Source organism: Heterodontus francisci, chromosome 5, assembly GCF_036365525.1.
Source record: "Heterodontus francisci isolate sHetFra1 chromosome 5, sHetFra1.hap1, whole genome shotgun sequence".
NCBI lineage: Eukaryota > Metazoa > Chordata > Chondrichthyes > Heterodontiformes > Heterodontidae > Heterodontus > Heterodontus francisci.
This window is the reverse complement of record NC_090375.1, coordinates 161,780,415-161,804,437: the sequence shown is the minus strand read 5'-3', so window position 1 is coordinate 161,804,437 and position 24,023 is coordinate 161,780,415. Positions and strand designations below refer to the sequence as shown.

At 46.0% G+C, this 24,023-nt stretch overlaps 1 protein-coding gene across 2 annotated transcripts in view; it reads right to left on the bottom strand.

Annotated features, from left to right (window-relative positions):
• zfpm2a (zinc finger protein, FOG family member 2a) overlaps positions 1-24,023 on the bottom strand; it is a 769,955-nt gene that overhangs the window by 320,032 nt on the left and 425,900 nt on the right. For both annotated transcript variants that reach the window (XM_068032297.1, XM_068032298.1), the window contains exon 4: positions 22,794-22,915. In XM_068032297.1, coding sequence (XP_067888398.1) covers positions 22,794-22,915 — 122 coding nt within the window. The remainder of the gene's footprint in view (positions 1-22,793; positions 22,916-24,023) is intronic.

Here is a 24,023-nt window from a genome sequence, read left to right as displayed (position 1 = left end):
TTAGCTGGTGTCCTCTATGGACCAAGGCCCTTCATCCAGGTTTCTCAATACAAATAAATTCATATTTCCAACTCTAACTTATCCTAACTATGGGAAGGGAGAAGATGGCAAACAAGTTTAGTTTTATTCATACAACCATTGGAAGATGAGAGACAGACAAAGAAGAGATAGAGGAATTGATTTGACCTCTTTTTCATCTTGCCAGAGGAGAAACTTTCTGAACAAAATTTCAATTTCTCCCTGCAGCCTTACCTACCACCTCTCTGATGCCCTGCTATTGACCAACTACTACTTTCTAGATGCTAATCATCTTATTTCATGTTCACAACCTTGAAATGATGACTGTCATGCGGCCATAGAAATTATTTATCATATCTTTATAGGAAACCTATCAAATTTATCTGTTTAAGCACAAGTCAAATATAAAGCTACCCTCACCTGAACTCGAATTTTGTTCATTTATATATGTGGAATAAAGCAGTTTGTTAGTTTAAAATTGCCATTGATTCATTCATATATAGAAGTTACACTATGAACCTTTCTACTGTCCTGACCTGTACAATTTAAGACCCAATATTCTTTTCAGATCATAATCCTGAGGCACTTTAGACAGATCTGCATGGAAACAGATGGAATTGAGCCTCTGCAGCACACACCAGCATTACACGTCATCAGCAAAAAAATTAAACAAATTTGTCTGAATGTTACAATCTAATGTGGGAGGTTGATTCTCCCAGTTAAAGCAGTTATGAAGCATGCCTCATTGACATTCAAAAATAGGCACACAAGGGCCAACATGTCAGAAGCCTCTGGGCATCAAATGCGTTGAACACCCATGAGAGGGTTGAAACTTGGGATATAACCCAGATCCACCATCTTTCCACCCAACATAAAACCTGTCCCAAATAATGTTAGTCAAGAGCTTTGGAGGCATATCTGGGGAAATTCCTTCATTGCAAGTTCTATTGTGGCTTAGTAAAAGGACCAAAAATGTTTCCTAGCTAAAATAATTGATCCCAGAGGGGACTAATTATAGACGGTAGGCCTTGCTGTCTTTTTCAGCCAAAGATTTTAAAAAAAGTTTCTTACCTCTTTGGCCCTTTAATTGTTTCAACCTTCACCAGTGGAGTGGCAGGACACTATTCCAATTATCTTGATGATAGTCAGGTACAGGCAGCTCTGTTGTGCTCGGACAGATGCAAACTGCTTGCCCTGACAATTTTAATGGCACCTCCCCAACGGCGTGGGATGGGTTCATGTTCTTCACTGGACATTCTCAGAATGTTGATCATGAGCTGCTGCTCATGATGACTTACAGGGGGTAATTTTGACTTTGGGTGATAATCTAAAACGGGTGATAGTGATTCAGGTACCTGCTACTCATCTCTCCCATATGTCACTTCTATTGACTACACTATCAGCCAAAGTCAAAGTCAAACATTGCGCAAGAGAAGGTGCTGGGATGGAAGAGGGATGCACATAACCTCTGGCATACTCTAGAAAAAAAATTTGTGATCTTAGAGGCAGTAAGGTTTCTCCTGGGTGACTCCTCGGAAAGTGGACTTAATCAGGATGTTTTTACGTAACACTCACCGCCTGTCTGATGGCTATGCACTATCCAGCAGGGAGATGCAAACCCATGGAAAAAACATAGGCTGGAATTTTACATTGGGCGGGAGGCCCTGCCCACTGGCCAAAAATTCAGGGGCGAGCCCGCCTCTGCTGGGCCTGGGGAGCCATGCCGCGATTTTTCGCTCCCCAGGCCCTTAATTGGCCTTGGGTGGGACTTGCACCTCTCTGAGTCAGTAAGTCGTCCTAATGGAGCTACCGGCTAATCAGCTGGCCAGCAGCTCTCAGTCCCGGTAGAGCCACTGGGAGTGGTGGCCACTGTTGGGACTGCACCCAGCCAAATCCAGCAAGAGGGATGACAGCCCCGGAAAGAAGGTAAGTTTCTGGGGCCTCGTTGGGGACAATCGGCTGGGCCCGAGCGAGGCAAGGAGGGTCAGTTAGGAGGTGCAGGGGTTGGTGGGGGGGGGGGGTGGTGGTATTGTGTAGTGGGGGCAGTTGGGCCGTGCCCTCCATGGGGCACAGGGTGCCCGATTAGGAGGGCCCCCCACCCAGCCCACAAGAGAACCGCTAGGTTTTACCCGGCAGTGTTCTGGGGGCCTTTGCTGCATTCTTCAATTTTGCACACATTTTTGGGAGACATGTGGCACAGCACGAAGGCAGGTTGCAAACTGCTGCATCCTCTGAGGGGTGCCACTTCAAGCACTGCACAAGATCACTGCTCTTTCAAACGGTTTCTTTTATAGTGGCAACAGAGTTTTTTGAAGATGGATTTGTTGAGGCATTGATCGATAAGATCAATGCCATGGATGCAGGAGATAGCCCTTTCCTCCTAAGCTATTACTTAAAATTTCTTCTTCAAATAACGGGGGAAATCATGGAATATGCATAATATTATCATTATGGTTGCTTCCCTGGATAATAGCCATGACATACTTGATGATGTTTCTGTGGTCAGGTCAATACCAACTGAATATTCATTCACTGCTAATCCTTCCTTTCCATGAAAGACATGATGTTGATTTAGAGTACTGTTGCCCCAATGGGTACTAGGTGGGACTCTGTACTCAAGGGAACCCAGCTATTCAGTGGAAGTTATGTGTCTTGGTCAGGCAATGCTTCTTTGAAGATGTTATTCCTTGCAAACATAGTGGCTATCATTTATTGATAGATATATGCACTGCAGACTGCCTGATGTCTCCCGGGTTGGCTTGGAAAGATGTGGTGGTATGAGGGCTTTGTGTTAGAATTATACAGTGACAAAGAAATAGCAACCAGAGTAAAACTAACAAAGGCAATTTTTCCCCTTAGATTTGTGGAACTAAATAATCTTTAAATAATTATAAAATCTTGAATTTAGCGCGCACTTCCTCTCCAAACACTTTAATTCCTATTGTTCCAACTTCTCACCATGGTTTTCTGTCCAACCATAGAATCTTACAGCACAGAAAGAGGCCATTCAGCCTACCATGCTTTCATTCACCAAATATACAACCATCAGCCAGTGAACAAGAATGTTATTTAATTCAGTTGCCAAACCATCACAACTAACTGCAACTTTGCCACTCATGAGTTGTTCATGCCAAGTCACAAGGGTGTTGCTTGGACTGTTAACACTCTGTGGTGGCTGAATTCTGGATGTAGCTGTAAAAAAAACATTGTAGCTGCAAAATTGGACAGAGCCTGAAAACAGATGCAAGGATCGCAATGCGGGATAACCTCACCTCATTTGCTTTCGATACAGGCAACACAAAAACTTTGTGCTGCCTGCTAATTGAAATGATTGTAGCATGCAACCAATGCCAAGCGCATTGATGAGTGGCGGTATGCCTGAGCGGGGCTGCAAAATCATGAGAGGTTAACACAAGTTAAAGCTAGCTTGTACTACTTTAAGCCAATGTGCATTTCTTAAAGGAAAGGTGAATTGTGACTGCAGCAGATGCTGGCAGTTGCTCTAAAAATGATTTTGATGTGGGAAACACTTAATAATTCCCAGCATGGCGGAGAGTGGGCTCCAAGATTTTCTGACGCTGCACTGGAGATCTTGGTGCAGGAGGTGGAGGAGGGAGAGAGATACCATCTATCCAAAGGGATTCAGGATGCCCTCCAGACAAATCTTGCGAAGCTAGTGGGACCAGATAGCTGTGGTGGTCAATGCCAGGAGTCTAGCTCGGGGACCTGAATGCAGTGCTGCAAAAAGGTCAATGGCCTCACATGAGTGGTCAAGGTTAGTGAATTCATCTTCAAATGCTATATCTCACCAACTGTACCACTAGTCCCACACACTGCCCAATACACCACACCCAATCACTTGTTTATCAACAATCTCTATCAATTACGACTCATATCTAACATCCATAGCCTCACCTCACTCTCACACACTTAGTACTGCTGCAAGCCTCACACCTACATTTCACAACTTGCACACACTGACAGTTATTCAATCGTGACAGCCACATCACCCAAACACATTGCACCACACTCACTGACACATGACCTCTCTCTTGCAGGACAAGGCAGTGCATAAGTCATGCAAGACAGCACCACCTAACTGGTATGACTGCATGTCCTCGTCCCAATGACTGAAGTCATGGCGTGCAGTGGGGCTGAAACTATCAAAAATTAAGGAATCCTCATACTTAATCCTTCTTCTCACACCCTTCAATCCTCTCAATTCTCAATTTCTTCTGATTTACAAGATGGTTACACCCTCCTCTCTCCACAGCCCTACCCTTGTGCCTTTCTCCGGTCAGATACACAAGAACTGCAACCTGGACGGGCAGAGGTAGAAGAGCAAGAGGACAGTAATGAAGAAGAAACACCATCCCCTGTTCTCACATTCATGGCCACCAGCTCAGATACTGCATGCAGATTAGAGGATAGCACGGAGGCAGGAGCTGTATTAAAGCCTCACGACCCGACCCGAACCCAACCAAATCCGACTACATGTGTCAGGTTCGGGTTGGGTTGGGTCTGTATTCTGCGTCCAGCATTCGGGCTCGGGTCGGTTCGGGCTGGACTGTACTGTTTTGTTTCTTATTGTTTTCGTTTTAATCTATTTTTTTTTCTGTTTCATTAATATGTTTGTTATTTTCGGGTCGGGTCGGGTCGGGCATTCAAAAAAATTGAAGGAGTCGGGCCTGGGTCGGGTTCGGGTTGGCTGTTGTCGGGTCGGGGCCTGGGTTGGGTTTTAACTTTATACCCGAGCCAGGCTTTAATCTGTATGTGCTGAAACACTGGGCTCAAGTGGTTACAACCAGGGCCGGGACAAGGGTAGAACAGGTTCCAAGGCAATGAAGGGAGAGGTTGCACACGAGTTCTGCTGCAGAGGACTTAAATAAGGACTTCGATGGAGGGCCTACAGAAGGCGGCTGATGGGCATGCACAATGAAATGTTTTGTGCGTTGGCAGGCCTGCCAGAAAGCCTATGGTCAATGCCAAGGTGCATGGAGGAATCCAGCACCACGTAGCACAGGGCTTTGTGCAAAGGTTGGAGCCCATCCTCTTCTGTGTGGAAATGGTGGCCAGCTCCATTAGTACATTTGTGTACCCCCAAACATGATGCAGTGTTTGATGGCCGATGTCTCAGCTTCCAATGCAGCACAGATAGGAGCCCCCCAACATTTGGGTGTTGCAGTGGAAGCTCAGAGAAAAGTGATGCAAAGTTAGCTTGCTGCCACGCAAGCTGAGGCTACTGTCATCATAGCTGCAGATACCAATGATCTCAGGGTGTCATAATAGTCCAGCAATTGGTTCTCCAACAGATTACTAGGCTTTTTGAGGTGCTGCCTTCGGGGAGTGGCAGTGGTTCAGTAGAGCATGAACCTGCTGTCCTCTCTCAGGATGACAGCATTCATGATCCCACTACTAACATTCTGCCCGTGCCCTTGCTGTTGCCTGTCAGCCAGCCAGCCCAGACAGCTGCCGCCCATAATGGCGAGGTTGTGCGGATGCAGCAAACCACGAATCTTTGCATGTGCTCTGCCGAGTACTGCATGGCTCCTCCAGAGTGGTCCAGGAAGTGAAAGCGTTGTTTAAGAACTCCCAACGGACTGCTCTAACATGTTTTGTGTGGTAGCATGGCTTCCACTATATGTATGCCACCCAGGTTTGTGTGTGTTGCACACTGGGGTCATGAGCCACATCGTCCGAAGGTAGCTCGTCACCCAGCAGCCATCCTCTGGTTTGCTGTGGTGTCTCAAATGCAGATGGCACAGTGGATTGCCACAGAATGAAGGCATCATAACTGCTTCCAGGATATTGGGCATTGATCTGCATGGTATGCTGCATATGGTTGCACAGCACTTGAACTTGGAGGGAATGGAATCCCTTCCGGTTGCAGTACTTCTGAGTTCAGATCCACAAAGCTGGTTGCTACTATGCTTGTTTCTCTCTGGCAAGAATTAAAGAAATGTATTCAGTTTTTTTTAGAATGCAGATCCTCAGTGACCTTCCTTATGCAACAGCAGATGGCAAACTGGAACAGGTTGCAAATATCACCTGCTCCAGCATGGAAGGCACCAGATGCATAAATGTTCAAGGCCACAGTCACCTTCGCAGCCATTGGTAAGGCTGTCCTCGCCCTGCTCCATTTACCATGACATTTCTGCAGATACTGTCTGCTCAACCACACCCTCACTTCTACCTTCAATGCCTTAGTTCATATTAAAACCATAACTCTCTCTCTCACCCTGGCTATTCTCCCTGGTATGGCCCTCTTTTTAAAAAATTAATTCTTGGGATGTGGGCATCACTGGTGAGGCCAGCATTTATTGCCCATCCCTAATTACCCTTGACAATGTGGTATTGAGCCGCCTTCTTGAACCATTGCAGTCCATGTGGTGTAGGTCACAGTGCTGTGAGGGAGGGAGTTTCAGAATTTTGACCTAGCAACCGTGAAGGAACGGGGCTATAGTTCCAAGTCAGGATGGTGTGTGTCTTGGAGGGGAACTTGCAGGTGGTGGTGTTCCAATGTGTCTGCTGCCCTTGTCCTTCTAGGTGGTACAGGTCGTCGGTTTGGAAGCTGCTGTCGAAGGAGGATTGGCGAGTTGCTGCACTGCATCTTGTATATAGTCCACACTGCTGCCAATGGTGGAGGGAGTAAATGTTGAAGGTGATGGATGGGTTGCTGATCAAGCTTTGTCTTGGATAGTGTCAAACCTCTTGAGTGTTGTTGGTGCGGCACTCATCCAGGCAAGTGGAGAGTATTCCACCAGACTCCTGATTTGTGCCTTGGAGATGGTGGAGAGGCTTTGGGGAGTCCAGAGATGAGTTACTCACAGCAGAATTCCCAGCCTCTCACCTGCTTTTGTAGCCACTGCATTTATATGGCTGGTCCAGTTAAGTTTCTGGTCAATAGTAACCCCCAGGATGTTGATGGTGGGGGTTTCAGTGATGGTAATGCCGTTGAATGGTTAAGTTCTCTCTTGTTGGAGATGGTTATTGTCTGGCACTTATGTGGTGTGAATGTGACTTGCCACTTATCAGCCCAAGCTTCAATGTTCTCCAGGTCTTGCTCCATGCAGGCACAGATTGCTTCAGTGTCTGAGGAATTGCGAACGATACTTGATAATGTGTAATCATCAGAAAACTTTGACCTTATGGTTGAAGGAAGGTCATTGATGAAGCAGCTGAAGATGGTTGAGCCCAGGACACTACCCTGAGGAACTGTCGCAGTGATGCCCTGGGGCTGAGATGATTGGCCTCCAACAACCACAACCATCTTCCTTTGTGCTAGGTATGACTCCAACCAACAGAGAGTTTTCCCCTTGACTCCAGTTTTACTAGGGTTCCTTGATGCCACACTCGGTGAAATGCTGCCTTGATGTCAAGGCCAATCACACTCTCCTCGCCTCTGGTATTCAGCTTTTGTCCCTGTTTGGACCAAGGCTATAATGAGGTCTGGAACTGAGTGGCCTTAGCGGAATCCAAACTGAGAATTGGAAAGCAGTTTGTTGCTGAGTAAGTGCCACTTGACGGCACTGTGAATAACACCTTCTATCAATGAAGTACGTTTTGACTGATGGGGTGGTAATTAGCTGGATTAGATTTGTCCTGCTTTTTGTGGACTGGACATACCTGGGCACTTTTACACATCGTCAGGTAGATGCCTGTGCTGTAGCTGTACTGGAATAGCTTGATTAAGGGCGTGGCTAGTTCTGGAGCACAAGCCTTCAGTACTACAACTGGGATGTTGTCAGGGCCTTTGCATATAGTGCATTCAGCCATTTCTTTATATCACGTGCAGTGAATCAAATTGGCTGAAGTCTGGCATCTGTGATGCTGGGGACCTCAGGAGGAGGCAGAGATGGATCATACACTTGGCACTTCTAGCTGAAGATGGCTGCAAATGCTTCAGTCTTGTCTTTTGCACTGACGTGCTGGGCCCTCCCATTATTGAGAATGGGGATGTTTGTGGAGCCACCTCCTCTAGTTTGTTGTTTAATTGTCCATCACCATTCATGACTGGAATGTGGCAGGACTGCAGAGTTTTGATCTGATCTGTTGGTTGTGGGATCACTTAGCTCTTTCTATAGAATGTTGCTTCTGCTGTTTATCATGCATGTAGTCCTGTGTTGTAGCTTCACCAGTTTGGCACCTCATTTTTAGGCATGCCTGGTGCTGCTTCAGGCATGCTCTCCTACACTCCTCATTGAACCAGGGGCTGGTCCCCAGCTTGATGGTAAAGGTAGAGTGGGGGATATGCACAGCCATGAGGTTATAGATTGTGGTTGAATACAATTCTGCTGCAGCTGATGGCCCACAGCACCTCATGGATGCCCAGTTTTGAGCTGTTATATTTGTTCTTAGTCAATCCCATTTAGCATGGTGATAGATGCAGGGTGTCCTCTCTGGTCCATTAAGTCTAAGGGTCGCAAACCAAAATGGATTTGGCGGACAAATGCCAGATCTGGATGGACCACTTAAACCACTATTTCGTCATGCTCTTTTCTGCTAAAACTGCTCACTATTCGAGGATCATCCTGGAATGCAAAGATAGATTCCCAGTTCTTTTCTCTACTGCAAACCACCTTCTTAAACTCTTCTCCCTGTATCCTCCACCCTCACCTCCTTATCTCTAAGATTGAGAGGATCTGATCAGCTACCACTTTCCTCCTATTCCCTACACCACCAGGCCAAACTTCCTCTAATGTCCCCCCTTCTGCCCTAGCCCTGAACTTGTTTCTCTCCTATCTCCCCTCATGTGCTCTCCAAGCATATCCTGTCCATGACACCGCTGCCTGCTTCCTTGACCCCATTCCTTCCTGGTTCCCATGTTAGCTGATATTGCTAACGATTCTTTCTCCTAAGGTACCATTCCCCATCCTTCAAATCTGCTATCATCACCCCTCTCCTCAAAAAAAACAACCTTGAACCTTCCGTCTTTGCAAGCTACTGCCCCATCTCCAACCTCCCTTTCCTCTCCAAAGTCCTTGAACATGTTGTTGCCTCCCAAATGCGTGCCCAACTTTCCCAGAACTCCATGTTGAACCCCTCTAATCAGGTTTCTGCCGCTTCCACAGTACCGAAACAGCTCTTTCCAAAATCACAAATGATATCCTATATTACTGTGACAAAGGTAAACCATCCCTCTTCATCCTCCTCGACCTATCTACAGCCTTTGACATGGTTGACCATACTATGACCCCTCAACACCTCTTGACCAGTCCAGCTGGGTGGAACGGTACTCGCCTGGTTCCATTTTTATGTATCTAATCATAGCCAGAGAATCACATGCAATGGCTTCTCTTCCTGCTCCCGCACCGTTAACCTCTGGTATTCCCCAAGGATCTATCCTTGGTCTCCTCCTATTTCTCATCTACATCCTGTCACTCGCCGACATCATCTGAAAACACAGCGTTAGTTTCCACATGTACGGTGACACCCCCTAGCTCTTCCTCAGCATCACCTCTCTCAACCCCTCCACTGACTCCAAGTTTCCAGATTGCTTGTCCAATATCGAGTAATAGACGAGCAGAAATTTCAATCAATCAATTAAATATTGTAAAGATCGAAGTCATTGTCTTCAGTCCCACCACAAACTCTGCTCCTTAGCCACTGACTCCATCCCTCTCCCTGACAACCGTCTGAGACTAAACCACACTATTTGCAATCTTGGTGTCTTTGAGCCCCAAGATAAATTTCTGACCACATATTTGTACCATCGCTAAAACTGCCTATTTCATCCTCTGTAACATTTCCCGACTCCACCCCTGCCTCAGTTCATCTGTTGCTGAAACCCTCATTCATGCCTTTTTTACCTCTAGACATGACTATTCCAATCCATTCCTGGGCAGCCTACCATGTTCTACCCTCTGTAAACATGAGGTCACTCAAAACTCTGCTGCCCATGTCCTAATTCACACCGAGTCTGTTTGCCCATCACCACTGTGCTCACTGACCTATACTGGCTCCTGATTAAGTAACGCCTCAATTTTTAAATTCTCATCCTTATTTTCACATCTCTCCATGGCCTCACCCTTACTATGACTGCAACCTCCTCCAGCCCCACAACTCTCCAAGATATCTGCACTCCTCTAAATCTGACCTCTCCAGCATCCCTGTTTTTAATCAGGCTAGCATTTGTGCCTGCCTTCAGCTGCCAAGGAATTCCCTCCCTAAACCTCTACATTTCTCTTTCCTTCTTTAAGATGTTCCTTAAAACCTAGCTCTTTGATCTTTGTTAATATCTCGTTATGTGGCTTGATATCAAATATTGTTTTGTAATGCTCCTTTGGAGCACCTTGTGATGTTTTACTGCATCAAAGGCATTATATAAATACAAGATTAAAAGCAAAATACTGCGGATGCTGGAATAAAAACAAGAAATGCTGGAAATACTCAACACATCTGGCAGCATCTGTGGAGAGAGAAGCAGAGTTATCGTTTCAGGTCAGTGACCCTTCTTTAGAACTGAACCTCTCTCTACACACTGAACCTCTCTCTCCAGCAGCACCGCCTCACCTTATCTCAAAGCTGCTCTGCTCTGCAGTTTCATTTCATCCTTCGTCTCATCTGACACATCAACAAAAAACTTTTTTTCTTCCTTTCAGGTGTCAAGGAACGCAAGCTCCAGCAGCTGATGGGGACTAATGCCCCTCCAGATCCTTCTTCCCGATGACTTCCCTCTGATCCCACCCCTTCTGATCTGACCCCTTGCCATGTATTCACTATACCCTCTGACCTCCCCCTCTCTGACGCTGAACGTTCTGTACTCAACAAAGGTCTCAGTTTTATATCCTTACGCCCCAACCTCAATGAATTTCGCGCTCAGCATGACTTTGAGCTCCTCTTCCGTCGCCTCCGCCTCCGGGCTCACTTCTTTGACCAGGAGTCCTTCCCCCGATCAGTAGACCCATTCATCCACCTCCAGCATTCTCCCTCTACCTGGACCCCTCCCCCTGGCCTCTTACCCGCTCTTGATCCTTTCGTTGAAAACTCTCGGCAAGACATTGGTCATCTCAATTTCTCTGCCCCCCTCACTCACTCTAACCTGTCCCCCTCTGAACTTGAGGCACTCCGTTCTCTCAGGTCTAACCCCGACATGGTCATCAAACCTGCAGACAAGGGGGGGTGCTGTTGTTGTATGGCGTATCGACCTCTACCTTGCAGAGGCTCAGCGCCAACTCTCAGACACTTCTTCCTACCTCCCTCTGGACCATGACCCCACCATCGAACATCAAGCTACTGTCCACAGGACTGTCACTGACCTCATCTCCTCTGGAGATCTTCCCTCTACAGCTTCCAACCTCATAGACCCACAACCCCGGACAGCCCGCTTCTACCTCCTTCCCAAAATCCACAAACAGGACTGTCCCGGCAGACCCATTGTGTCAGCCTGCTCCTGCCCCACTGAACTTATGTCTTCCTATCTTGACTCTATCTTTTCTCCGCTGGTCCAGTCTCTTCCCACTTACATCCATGACTCTTCTGACGCCCTACATCATTTTGACAATTTCCAGTTTCCTGGTCCCAACCGCCTCCTCTTCACTATGGACATCCAATCTCTCTGCACCTCCATCCCCCACCAGGACGGTTTGAGGGCTCTCCGCTTCTTTCTTGAGCAGAGGCCGAACCAGTCTCCATCCACCACCACCCTCCTCCGCCTGGCTGAACTTGTTCTCACATTGAACAACTTCTCCTTCAACTCCACTCACTTCCTTCAAGTAAAAGGTGTTGCTATGGGTACCCGCATGGGTCCTAGTTATGCCTGTCTTTTTGTGGGATATGTCGAACATTCCTTGTTCCAGTCCTACTTTGGCCCCTTCCCCCAACTCTTTTTCCGGTACATTGATGACTATCGGTGCCGTTTCTTGTTCCCGCCCCGAACGGGAAAACTTTATCAACTTTGCTTCTAATTTCCACCCTTCAATCACCTTTACATGGTCCATCTCCAACACTTCCCTTTCCTTCCTCGACTTCTCTGTCTCCATCTCTGGGGATAGGCTGTCGACTAATATCCATTATAAACCCATCGGCTCCCACAGCTACCTCGACTACACTTCTTCACACCCCGTCTCCTGTAAGGACTCCATTCCATTCTTCCAGTTTCTCAGTCTCCGACACATCTGCTCTGACGATGTTACCTTCCATGACAGCGCTTCTGATATGTCTTCCTTTTTCCTCAACCGAGGATTCTCCCCCACTGTGGCTGACCGGGCCCTCAACCGTGTCCGGCCCATTTCCCGCACCTCTACCCTCACCCCTTCCCCTCCCTCCCAGATCCACGACAGGTTCCCCTTGTCCTCACTTTCCACCCCATCAGCCTCCACATCCAAAGGATCATCCTCCGCCATTTCCGCCACCTCCAGCGTGATGCCACTACCAAACGCATCTTCCCCTCCCTTCCCCTGTCAGCATTCCGAAGGGATCGTTCCCTCCATGACACCCTGGTCCACTCTTCCATTACCCCCACCACCTCATCCCCTTCCCAAGGCACCTTCCCCTGCAATCGCAGGAGGTGTAATACCTGCCCATTTACCTCCTCTCTCCTCACTATCCCAGGCCCCAAACATCCCTTTCAGGTGAAGCAGCGATTTACTTGTACTTCTTTCAATGTAGTATACTGTATTCGCTGCTCACAATGTGGTCTCCTCTACACTGGGGAGACCAAACGCAGACTGGTGACCGATTTGCGGAACACCTCTGCTCAGTCCGCAAGCATGACCCCGAGCTTCCGGTTGCTTGCCAATTCAACACTCCCTCCTGCTCTCATGCTCATATCTCTGTCCTGGGATTGCTACAGTGTTCCAGCGAACATCAACACAAACTCGAGGAACAGCATCTCATTTACCGATTAGGCACACTACAGCCTGCCGGACTGAACATTGAGTTCAATATAAATACAAGATGTTGTTGCTGCTCTGAGGCTGCAGTAGTGACTGCAGCAGGGGACATTGAGAATGTCCTTAATGAAGCTGAGACAGCAGGCACACTGTTCCTCCCCAAGGTTGAGGGAGGAGATTTGCCCCCTGAACACCCTGGGTGGATATGGCCTCCTGCTGAGAGCCCTAAACACCCCACTTCCCCCTCCTCTCTCTTCTAACACCTCGCCCTGCTCTGTGTCCCCTCTATTTATTCTCCCCATCATGCTGTACTCCTAGGGGGATGCATAGTACTGCACCCATGTCTGGGAGCATGTGCTTTGTGCAGAATCTATGAAGTCAGGATGAAGTCTTTTAGCATATGGTGCAGCACGTCCTGAGACTTCAGCAACTTTAAACAACTCTGGAAACCAGCAGTTAACAATCGCAGCAAATGCCAGACGTAACTAACCTGAAAGTAGTTGATGATCCTGATGAGCTGAATGGCCTCCTTTTACGCCTTTATGATTCTATGACCTTTAAAAGCGCTAGTGGAGGATCCTTCAGTTGAGTGTTCAGTTGAGCGAAGTTGAAAGAGGACATTAGCTGGAGTATCGAGCTCCAAAATGGCACTGTTGCCATCAAATCAGTATTGCATGTTGATTGAGGTCATGATCTGCTTGCTTTACATATTTCTGGCAGACACTCCCACACACAGGCTAACACCCTCACCAAAATGCCGTCCAGCACCAGAAATGTGTGCGTGCCTTGTGGATACCATTTTGGAGGCAAAACGTCACCTGTAGCAGCGAAAAGCTGGGTGTTAAGGAGCTGAATTTCACAGCCAGCGGTGTTTTTAAGTGAACAGTTCAGTGTAGGATTTTAAGCTGTCACCTGTGTATATTACACTAAAACATAAACACGGAAAATGCTGGAAATACTCAGTAGGTCAGGCAGCATCCTTGTAGAGTGACCTGAAGCTTGAGTTCTGACGAAAGGCCAACAACCTAAACCATTAACTCTGTTTCTCTCTGCACAGATATTGCCCTGCCTTACTGAGTGTTTTCTAGCATTTTCTGTTATTTCAGATTTGCAGCATCAGCGGTATTTTGCTGTTGGGCTAGTAGCTCAGCTGCCTTCAGTGGACAAGCTGCAATGCTTTGAGGCCAGCTTATGCTCTGTAGCTGAAAATTATGCCCTCACCTGGAAGAAAGAGAAGAAACAGAAATGTGAGGTGATGTATTTTGGCACGAAGATTGAGAGGCAATATGAACAAAATGATACAATTTTCAAGGAGATGCACGAATGGGGAGACCTAGGGGTGCATGTACCCAAATTTTTGAACGTGGCAGGACAAGTTGAGGAGGCTGTTAAAGAAGCATATGGGATCCTTGACTTTATTAATAGAGGAACGGAATACAAAAACAACCTACCTGAGGAAGTTCAGAGCTTTGAAGAACTTTGTGGCTGTAATTGGTGCCATATATGCTAAGTGGACTGCCCAGTAAATCCATGAGATCTATCTTTGTTGTATCGGACAGTTAATGTGCAATTTGTGATATATATTGACAGTCTGTTAATTCATGATTAATTTATGTTGATTTTGGTTTGATTGTTAAAGTAAAGTTACAGAAATGAAATCTTAGCCTTTTGTTTTTTTATTGGGGTCATTTGGTAAATTTGGTTATTTTGGTTTGTTGATCTTCACAGGGACCATAACAAGCTTAAGGGAAAATCTGATAGAAGCGTTCAAAATCATAACTGATTTTGATACAGTAAATAAGGAGAAATTGTTACCAGTGGGAGAAGGATTGGTAACCAGAGGACACAGATTTTAGGTGTTTGGCAAAAGAACCAGAAGTGACATGAGGAAACATTTTTCTAGACAGCAACTTATTTTGATCTGTGTTCAAAATCATGAGGGGTCTGGAGTGGGTAGATAGGGAAAAACTGTTCCCATTGGTGGAAGGATCAAGGACAAGAGGGCATAAATTTAAGGTAATTGGCAAAAGAAGCAATAGTGACATGAGGAAAAACATTTTCACGCAGTGAGTAGTTAAGGTCTGAATGTACAGCTGAGAGTGTGGGGTGGCAGGTTCAACTGAGACATTCAAAAGGGAATTGGATTGTTATCTGAAAAGGAAGAATGTGCAGGACTACGAGGAGAAGGCGGGGGAGTAGCACGAGGTAAATTGCTCTCTTGGAGAGACAGCACAGACAAGAAGCCAAATGGCGTCCTTCGGTGCTGTAACAATTCTGTGATTCTGTAGAATGCACTGCCTGAAAGCTGGTGGAAGCAGATTCAATATTAACAATTAAAAGAGAATTGGAATGAAATACAAGACTATAGGGAAAGAGCAGGGGAGTGGGATTAATTGGATAACTCTACCAAAGAACTGAAAAAAGAAAGACTTGGATTTATATAGGACTTTTCACGACCACCAAATGTTTCAAAGCACTTTACAGCACTTTTGAAATGTAGTCACTGTTGTAAGGTAGAAAATATGGCAGCCAATTTGCGCACAGCAAACTCCCAAAAACATCAATGCGATAATGACCAGATAATCTGTTTTTGTGATGTTGATTGAGGGCAAAATATTGGCCAGGTCACCAGGGATAACTCTCCTGCTCTTCTTTGAAATAGTGCAATTGGATCTTTTACGTTTGCCTGAGCAGGCAGATGGGGCCTCGGTTTAATGCCTCATCCAAAATTCAGCACCTCCGATCATGGAGTGATACTATCGTGTTCCAAATTAAGGTGTTTTCTGCCAATGGCAGGTTGACTACTGTACAGACAATGCAGGGAAGTGGGGAGTGTTAATGGGCACACTGAGCCAGCATTTTGCCTGGAATGTGTAATTTGATCAGTCAATGGCAATCAGTCTATAGACATGCAACATTGCATTGAAGCTCTTTATATTCATAAACACAGACAATGCATCATGCTAACAGTTCCAAGTTTAGACAGTGGACAGCGCTAAGACTCTCAGGTTCAGATCACACAAAGTATTAACACTTCCGAATTCAGACAACATGCAGAGCCAAAACTCCATAATTCAGACAACACACACTGCTAATTGTCCAGAGTTCAAATAAGACAGAGTACCGACCATCTCGACTTCAGATAACACACAGTGTTAACAATTATAAGTCCAGAGAACACACACTGCTAACAGCCCCAAATGCTTCCAGGTTCATGCAATTCACAATCCTAACATCCCAGAGTTCAGACAACACATAGAGTCATTATGGCACAGAAGGAGACCATTCAATCCATAGAGTCCATGCTGGCTCTCTGTAAAGCAATCCAGTCAGTCTCATTTGCCTGCTCTATCTCCGTAGCCCTGCAAGTTTATTTCCCTCAAGTGCCCATGCAGTTTACTTTTGAAATTATTGATTGTCTCCACTTCCACCAGCCTGTGGGCAGTGTGTTCTAGGTCATTAACACTGCTGCGTAAAAAAGTTCTCCCTCACATTCCGCTGTATCTTTTGTCCAAAACCTTCAATCTGTGTCCCCTAGTCCTTGTACCATCAGCTAATTGGAACAGCTTTTCTTTGTCTATCTTGTCTAAATCTGTCATAATAATGTATACCTCTATCAAATCTTCCCTGAACCTCCTTGGCACAAAGAACAACCCCCAGCTTCTCCAACCTAACCTTGTAGCTAAATCTCTCACCCCTGGACCCATTCCAGTAAATCTCCTCTGCACTCTCTCAAGGACCTTCACATCTTTTCTGAAGTGTGGTGACCAGAACCGGACGCAATACGCTCGTTGTTTAAAAGCTCTGGTTAGGCCACAACCAGTATTAGCGTTAACAGTTCAAAGTTCAAACAACAGTGTTAAAAGTCACGAGTTCAGACAACGCAAAATGTTATCGCTCCAGAGTTCAGACAATACACAGGGTTAACACTCTTAAGTTCATACAACCCACAGTACTAATAGTCCAAGAGATCAGACAACACACAGTATGAACTGTCCAGAGTTCAGACAACACAGTGCAAACACTCTGGAGTTCAGGCAACAAACAATGCTTAACACACAGGAGCTCAGGTAACAAACAAACACTTCGGTCCCAAATTCAGTCAACATACAGAGTTAATAGCCCCAAATTTAGACAACACACAGCGCCAATGGTGCTAAATTCAGACAACACACAGTGCTAACAGTCCCCAAATTCAGACAACACAATGTGAACAGTTCAAAGTTCTGACAACAGACAGTACTAACAGTCTTTGATTCAGGCAAAACACAGTGCTAATAGTCCAGAGTTCGGATAATACACAGTGTTAAAAGTTACGAGTTCAGGCAACACACAGTGCTAACGTTCCCACCTGCTCTGCTATTCAATGCAATCATAGCAGATCTGTGCCGAAACTCCATTTACATGCCTGTGTCCCATATCCCTTAATACCTTTGATTAACAAAAATCCAACAATCTCAGATTTAAAATTAACAATTGACTTGGCATCAATTGCTGTTTGCAGAAGAGAGTTCCAAATTTTACCACTCTTTTCATGTAGAAATATTTCCTTGTCTCACTCCTGAAAGGTCTGGGTGTCATTTTTAGACTATGCCCCCGAGTCCGAGGCTCCCCAACCTGTGGAAATAGTTTCTTTGAATCTATCCTATCTGTTCCCTTCAACATGTTGAAACCTTCAATCAAATTACCCCTTAACCTCCTAAACTTCAGGGAATACAGCCCTAGTTTGTGTAATCTCTCCTCGAACCAGAGTGAAAACAAATCATCCTCGTTCCCAAGGAACTGCTTAAGAGAGAGACCCTTTACAAATCCACAGTATTAACAAACACACTGTATTAACAGTCCTTAATTCGGATAACAGTGCTAAAACTCCAGAGTTCAGACAGACACTGCCAACAGCCCTAAATTCAGACATAACACAGTGCTAACAGTACCAAGTTCAAACACACAGTGCTACAGCTCTGAATTTAGACAACATAGTACCAATAGTTACAAGTTCAGACAACACACAGTGCTAGGAGTCCCAAATTCAATCACTACACAGTGCTTACAGTCCATAATTCATACAACACAGTGCTAACATTCCTAGTTCAGACAACATAGAAGCCACAATATTCAGCTCCTCAGCACTCTATTTTTCAGCACTAGGAGTGTCATTTGCCATCAAAATGGCATCTGTAGCACATGCACACACTTCTGGTGTAACACGTCCTGTAATGCTGATATGATGCCGGCACTGCCATTTTAGATTTTTAATATTCCAGTTAATGCCTCTCTCAACCTTGCACTGTTGAACACACATTCAGCAACAGAACGGAGCCCCCACCAACACTATTTAAAGGGATCATCAACTTCTTTCAGGTTAGTTCCTGATTGATTTCTACTGGCCGTTGCTGTGATCGTCTAAGTGTTTGCTGGTTTCCAGAGTTGCTTAAAGCTGCTGGAGTCTCTCGAGAGCAGTGTGGCATATGCTGAAGGACTGTGTCTTGAATTCAAAGATTCTGCACAAACACTTGCTCCCAGACATGGGTGCAGTAGGATGCAACCCCCTTGGACTATAGCATGACAGCGAGAATGAGGCAATACTGAGCAGGACAAATTGCTGGACGAGGGAAGAGGAAGAGTGGGGGAAGGGCTCTCAGCAATCCTCCCATCTTAATCTCAGCAAGGAGCAGTGTGTCAGATGTCTCCGTTTCACTAAGGATAATCTCACTGAAAACTGCCACTGGTTGCAGACGCATATGCAACCTCACAGGAGAGGGAGGATGGCATTGCCAATGACTGTGAAGGTGACCGTGGTCATGAATTTTATGCCTTTGGTTGCAGCAGGCAATATTTGAGCATCTCCCAGTTTGCCATCCACTGTTGCATAAGGAAGGTCACTGTGGCTCTATATTTCAAGAGAGCTGAGTGCATCCATTCTCTCTTGCCAGTGAGAAGCAAGCAGTGCAGGGTGCCATTGACTGATCAGTGCCATAGGTCAACTCTGTGATGTATCACAACCAAAAGGGATTCCACTACCTCAACGTTCAGTTGGTGTGTGACCATAAGCAGTACATCATGCCCGGTATCCTGGCAGAATTCATGATGCCTTCATTCTGCAGCAGCCTGCTATGCCATATGCACTTGAACCACTACGACAAACTCGAGGGTGGCTACTGGGCGACAAGGGCTATCTTTTGACGACATGGCTTATGACTCTAGTGCGTAACCCATGCACACATGGGCAGCAGGCATATAATGAAAGCCATGCTGTCACATGAAGTGTGACAGCCCAGACCACTGGGGCACTTAAACAACGCTTCCGCTGCCTGGACCACTATGGAGGAGCCTTGCCGTACTTGACAGAGCATATGCTGCACAATTCTACCACCAAGAGGGCACATCCCAAGCCACCAGCTATCCGGTGACCTGCTGAGGAAGGATAGGGGGAAGAGGGAGGAAGGAGGGGGGGGGGGGGGGGAAGAGGAATAGGAAAAAGGGAAAAGACATTAACAAAGCCCCTTTCTGATCAGGCAATCCGTGATCGACTCATCTGATTGTGATACCAGCAAACACAAACCCAATTCCTCATTCACCAATAGTTTCAGACCTTATTTTCCCTCTGTTACTGGGCATCCCAGCATCTGCTTGGGCACAATGCTAAAAAGACACCACAAAATAAACATTCCAAACCAAATTTATAAATCAAACCATGCCATATTGCAAACAAATGTCAACTAATCAACCTTGCACATTTCCTTAGTGCCTATTTTCCTTGTGCCTTTGCCTGTCCTAATGCTCCTATGCAGTGCCACCCCAGTAGCTATGGCACAGCTGGTGGAAGGCTGCTGACCTTCAGTGAAGATGGCCTTGCAAGATGACCTCAAGCAGCTCTGGACCTAAAAAGCCCAGCATCGGACTCCACCACAAGCATGGGTGGCAGCAGTCTGAGTTGGCAGGCTGACAGGTAGCAGCAAGAACACTGGTAGAATGGCAATGTTGGGAGAACAAATGTTGTCATCCTGACAGAGGACAGCAAGTTCGTGCTCCATGGAGCCACTACCACTCCCCCAATACGGTGCTTCAGCAATCCTAGTAATCTTTTGGAGGACATTTGCTGAAGTGCTATGATAGCCTGCAAGGCCCTTTGAACTCTAGGAACTGCAGCAATGATGGCAGCAGTCTGAGCTTGTGTGGCAGCCCAAATGTTGGGTTGCATCTGTGCTTCAACGGAAGCGGAGATGTTAGCCATCAGATGCTGCATCATGGTTGGGTCTGCAAGTGTGTTAATGGAGTTGGTCACCACTTCAATGCTGGAAAGTATCGGCTTCAAGCTCTATGCAGAGCCCTTTGCAAAGTTGGTGCTAGCCTCCTCCATGCTGCTTGACACTAACCATAGGCTTTCTGACAGGCCTGACTGCATGTACAGCAAGCATTTCATTGTGTATAGCCATCAACCTTTTTCTGTAGGTTCTCTGCATTGAGGTCCTCATCTGAATGCTCTGCAGCCGCACCTGTATGTGACCTCATGCTCTGGTGAGTTGGTACCTGTGCTACCCTTGACCTCACCCCGGCTGCAGGCCACTTGTGCGTATTATCTCACTGTGTGCAGATCCTGCCTCCAAACTATCCTCTGAAGTATCCACAGTGTCAGTATCTGAGATGGTGGCTGCAAGTTTGAGAGTGAGTGACAGTGCATCATGTCCTGCTGCTCTTCTACCTCTTGCTCTACCACTGCCCAGCCAGATTGCAGCCCCTGGGTATCTGAAAGGAGAAACGCACAAGGGTAGGGTTGTGGTGAGGGGAGGTGGGGGGGGGGGGGGCGGGGTGGGGGGGAAGCAAGATGTTCTTGCTTACACCATCTGCAGCTTTAAATCAGAGTGGTTGGATGAGGGGCAAGTGGAACTTGAGAAGTTGCTTTAGGTATGATGATACCGTCATTCACCATGGTTTCAGTCCCACTGCAACCACAGCCTCAGTCATGGCTGCTTGAATGATAGTGAGCACCATCTTATCCATTGGGGTAAGGACATGCAACCGTACCTGTCCCCTGCTGGTTAGCTCCTGCTGCCTCTGTTTATGCATCACCTTGTCCTGCAAGAGAGAGCGAAGTGTGCCACTGAATGGTGGTGCAATGTGTTTGGGTGATCTGGCTGTTATGATTGGCTAACTGGCAGCGTGTGCGAGCTGTGAGATGTGGGTGTGAGGCTTGCAGCAGTGCTAAATGTGTGAGGGTGAGATGAAGCTATGAGTATTTGGCACAAATTGTGATTGAGAGATATGGTTGGTAGGTAAGTGTGGTGTGGTATATTGAGCAGTGTGTGGGGAAGTTGGTGGGATATTGCAACTGACAATGAATTCACTGATCTCGTCCACTCAAGAAAGGTCATTGAACTTTTTGGGGCACTGCATCCAGGTCCTCGGGACTAGACTCTTGGCATTGACTGCCACGGTTATCTGGTCCCACTGACTTTGCAAAGTTTGTCTGGAGGGTCTCCTGGTCCCCAGTGGCTAGACGACATCTCTCCTCCTCCACCAAGCTCTCCAGTGCAGTGTCAGAAAATCTTGGAGCCTGCTCTCTGCCATTATGTGTCATTATTGTGTCATTCCATCTTCGCTGCCTTCGGAGAATACTTGGCATCAGGTGGCAGGACTATATCTCCAACACAGAAGTCCTTGAAGCGGCCAACACCCCCAGCTTATACACACTACTGAGTCAGCGGCGCTTGAGATGGCTTGGCCATGTGAGCCGCATGGAAGATGGCAGGATCCCCAAAGACACATTGTACAGCGAGCTCGCCACTGGTATCAGACCCACCGGCCGTCCATGTCTCCGTTATAAAGACGTCTGCAAACGCGACATGAAATCGTGTGACATTGATCACAAGTCGTGGGAGTCAGTTGCCAGCATTCGCCAGAGCTGGCGGGCAGCCATAAAGACAGGGCTAAATTGTGGCGAGTTGAAGAGACTTAGTAGTTGGCAGGAAAAAAGACAGAGGCGCAAGGGGAGAGCCAACTGTGCAACAGCCCCAACAAACAAATTTCTCTGCAGCACCTGTGGAAGAGCCTGTCACTCCAGAATTGGCCTCTATAGCCACTCCAGGCGCTGCTTCACAAACCACTGACCACCTCCAGGCGCGTATCCATTGTCTCTCGAGATAAGGAGGCCCAAAAGAATTGAGTGCCCCCCATGGGAAAATCACTGCTCCAGCCACAATGCACCTCTCCCTAACAGGTACAGGCTTGTTTTAAATCATGCTAGCCTTTCATGATTTTGGGCCCCCTGTCACCACTCAACAGTGCATTTAGCACTTGCTGCACACTACAATCATTTAAAGTAATTGGCAGCATGAAGTTTGCACACTGCCTACATTGGAAGAAATGGGCACGGGGGAATCCCACATTGCAATTCCTGTAGCTATTTTTGGGCCCAATTTTGAGGGTAATGAGTTCACCACAATTACAATTTACTAACTAATCTTGAAGTTCTCAGGATAGTAGTCCCCCTACAACTATGCCAGCTGAAATTCAACACCTCAAGGGAGTGAAGCTGGAACCTTGCTAGTCTATACTAATTTGCATCACACTTCACAGTGCAGTTAACTCTGAGCAATTTAGGAGTCGGATAGAGCCATTCAATTTTCTTTTAATCAACAAATTAACAACAGGTTTATTGACCAGATCAGGGAATGTTGTTGACAAACATTGACTAGTTTTCTGCTCTTAGCAATTGACCTCCACTTTGTGCAGAGATTTGTTTGTTAAGAAATTTTTCATCACAAAATTTGTCAGTTTACTATCATTTCATATAAACAGCTCCAGATAGTAACTAGCAAGTATTGCATTTTAACATGGATGTAAATAAAGCAATAAATACAAAGGTTTTTTATAACCCCTGGCCGAGTGCTACTGCATGAAAATAACTAAACTGGATCCTAGACAACTGAAAAGGCAACATACCAACGAGCTGCTGTCGGTCACTCCTATACTGCCGTCAAAAGGCCCCCAGGTTGTACCACCAGGTATTTGCTGTCGACTGCGAATTCTTCGCTCCCCATTTTTCTGGAATATCTCAAGCTCACCTGGAGTGAAAAAGAATGGATTAATGTTAAAGTGGTAGCAGGACATGTGGTAACCAGCAATATATTTCCAGTCTTGCTGATTGTCTTTTATATTCTCCACTGTCACACCAGAGGTAGCACTTCTCCTGATCCCATGTGTAGCTTCAGTGGAAACCCTGGAAAAATGGTCAATAAGATCTCCTGAAAGTTGATTTTGATCCACCTGGGGGTCAGAGAGGAAGTTCACAGATTTTTTTATGCACATGAATTGGCCTTGGGTTTTTTAAACCAGTATTGCAGGTGGGAAGAGAACACTAGGAAAAAAATTCTCATTTCCCACTGGTCCTTTTGCTAATTATCTTAAATTTGTATCCTCTTGTTACTAACCCTCCTGCCATGGAAACAGTTTCTCTTTACTTTATAAAAATCACTCATAATTTTGAACACCTGTTAAATCTGCCCTTAATCTTCTCTGTTTTAAGGAGAACAACCTCAGATTTTCTAGTCTCGCCACATAACTGAAGTCCTTCATCCTTGGTAGCATTCTAGTAAATCTCCTCTGTCACCTTGCCAAGGTCTTGACATTCTTTTTAAACTGTGGTACCCACAATTAAACTCAACACTCCAGCTGATGCCTAACAAGTGATTTATAAAGGTTTAGCATAACTTCTGTGCTTCTGTACTTTATGCCGCTATTTATAAAGCCAAGGATTCTGTATGCTTTTTCACAACACCATTAATTTATCACGCTACCTTCAAATATTTGTATATGCTAAACTCGAGATCTCTGTGCTCCTGCACCTACTTTAAGATGTTAGCTTATATTGCCCCTTCTCATTCTTCCGCCCAAAATATAGCATGATAATTTCCTGTCATGTGTAAATAAATGATGAAAACTTGAGCAGGCTCCTTTACTGACATGTGCTTCTTTTCACCAGATTTTCCTATACACATTGCACCAGGAATTCTACCTTATAGTGTTATTCTGGCCATATCACACTGGTTCAATTCCACAATACATCATTACTGCAGTGCTTTACTAATGTTCACTGTTGTAAGATTCTGTGAAAAGTATTAGTACATCTAAAGTGAAATGAGCTTAGTCATTACCATCCCACATCCCAACAGC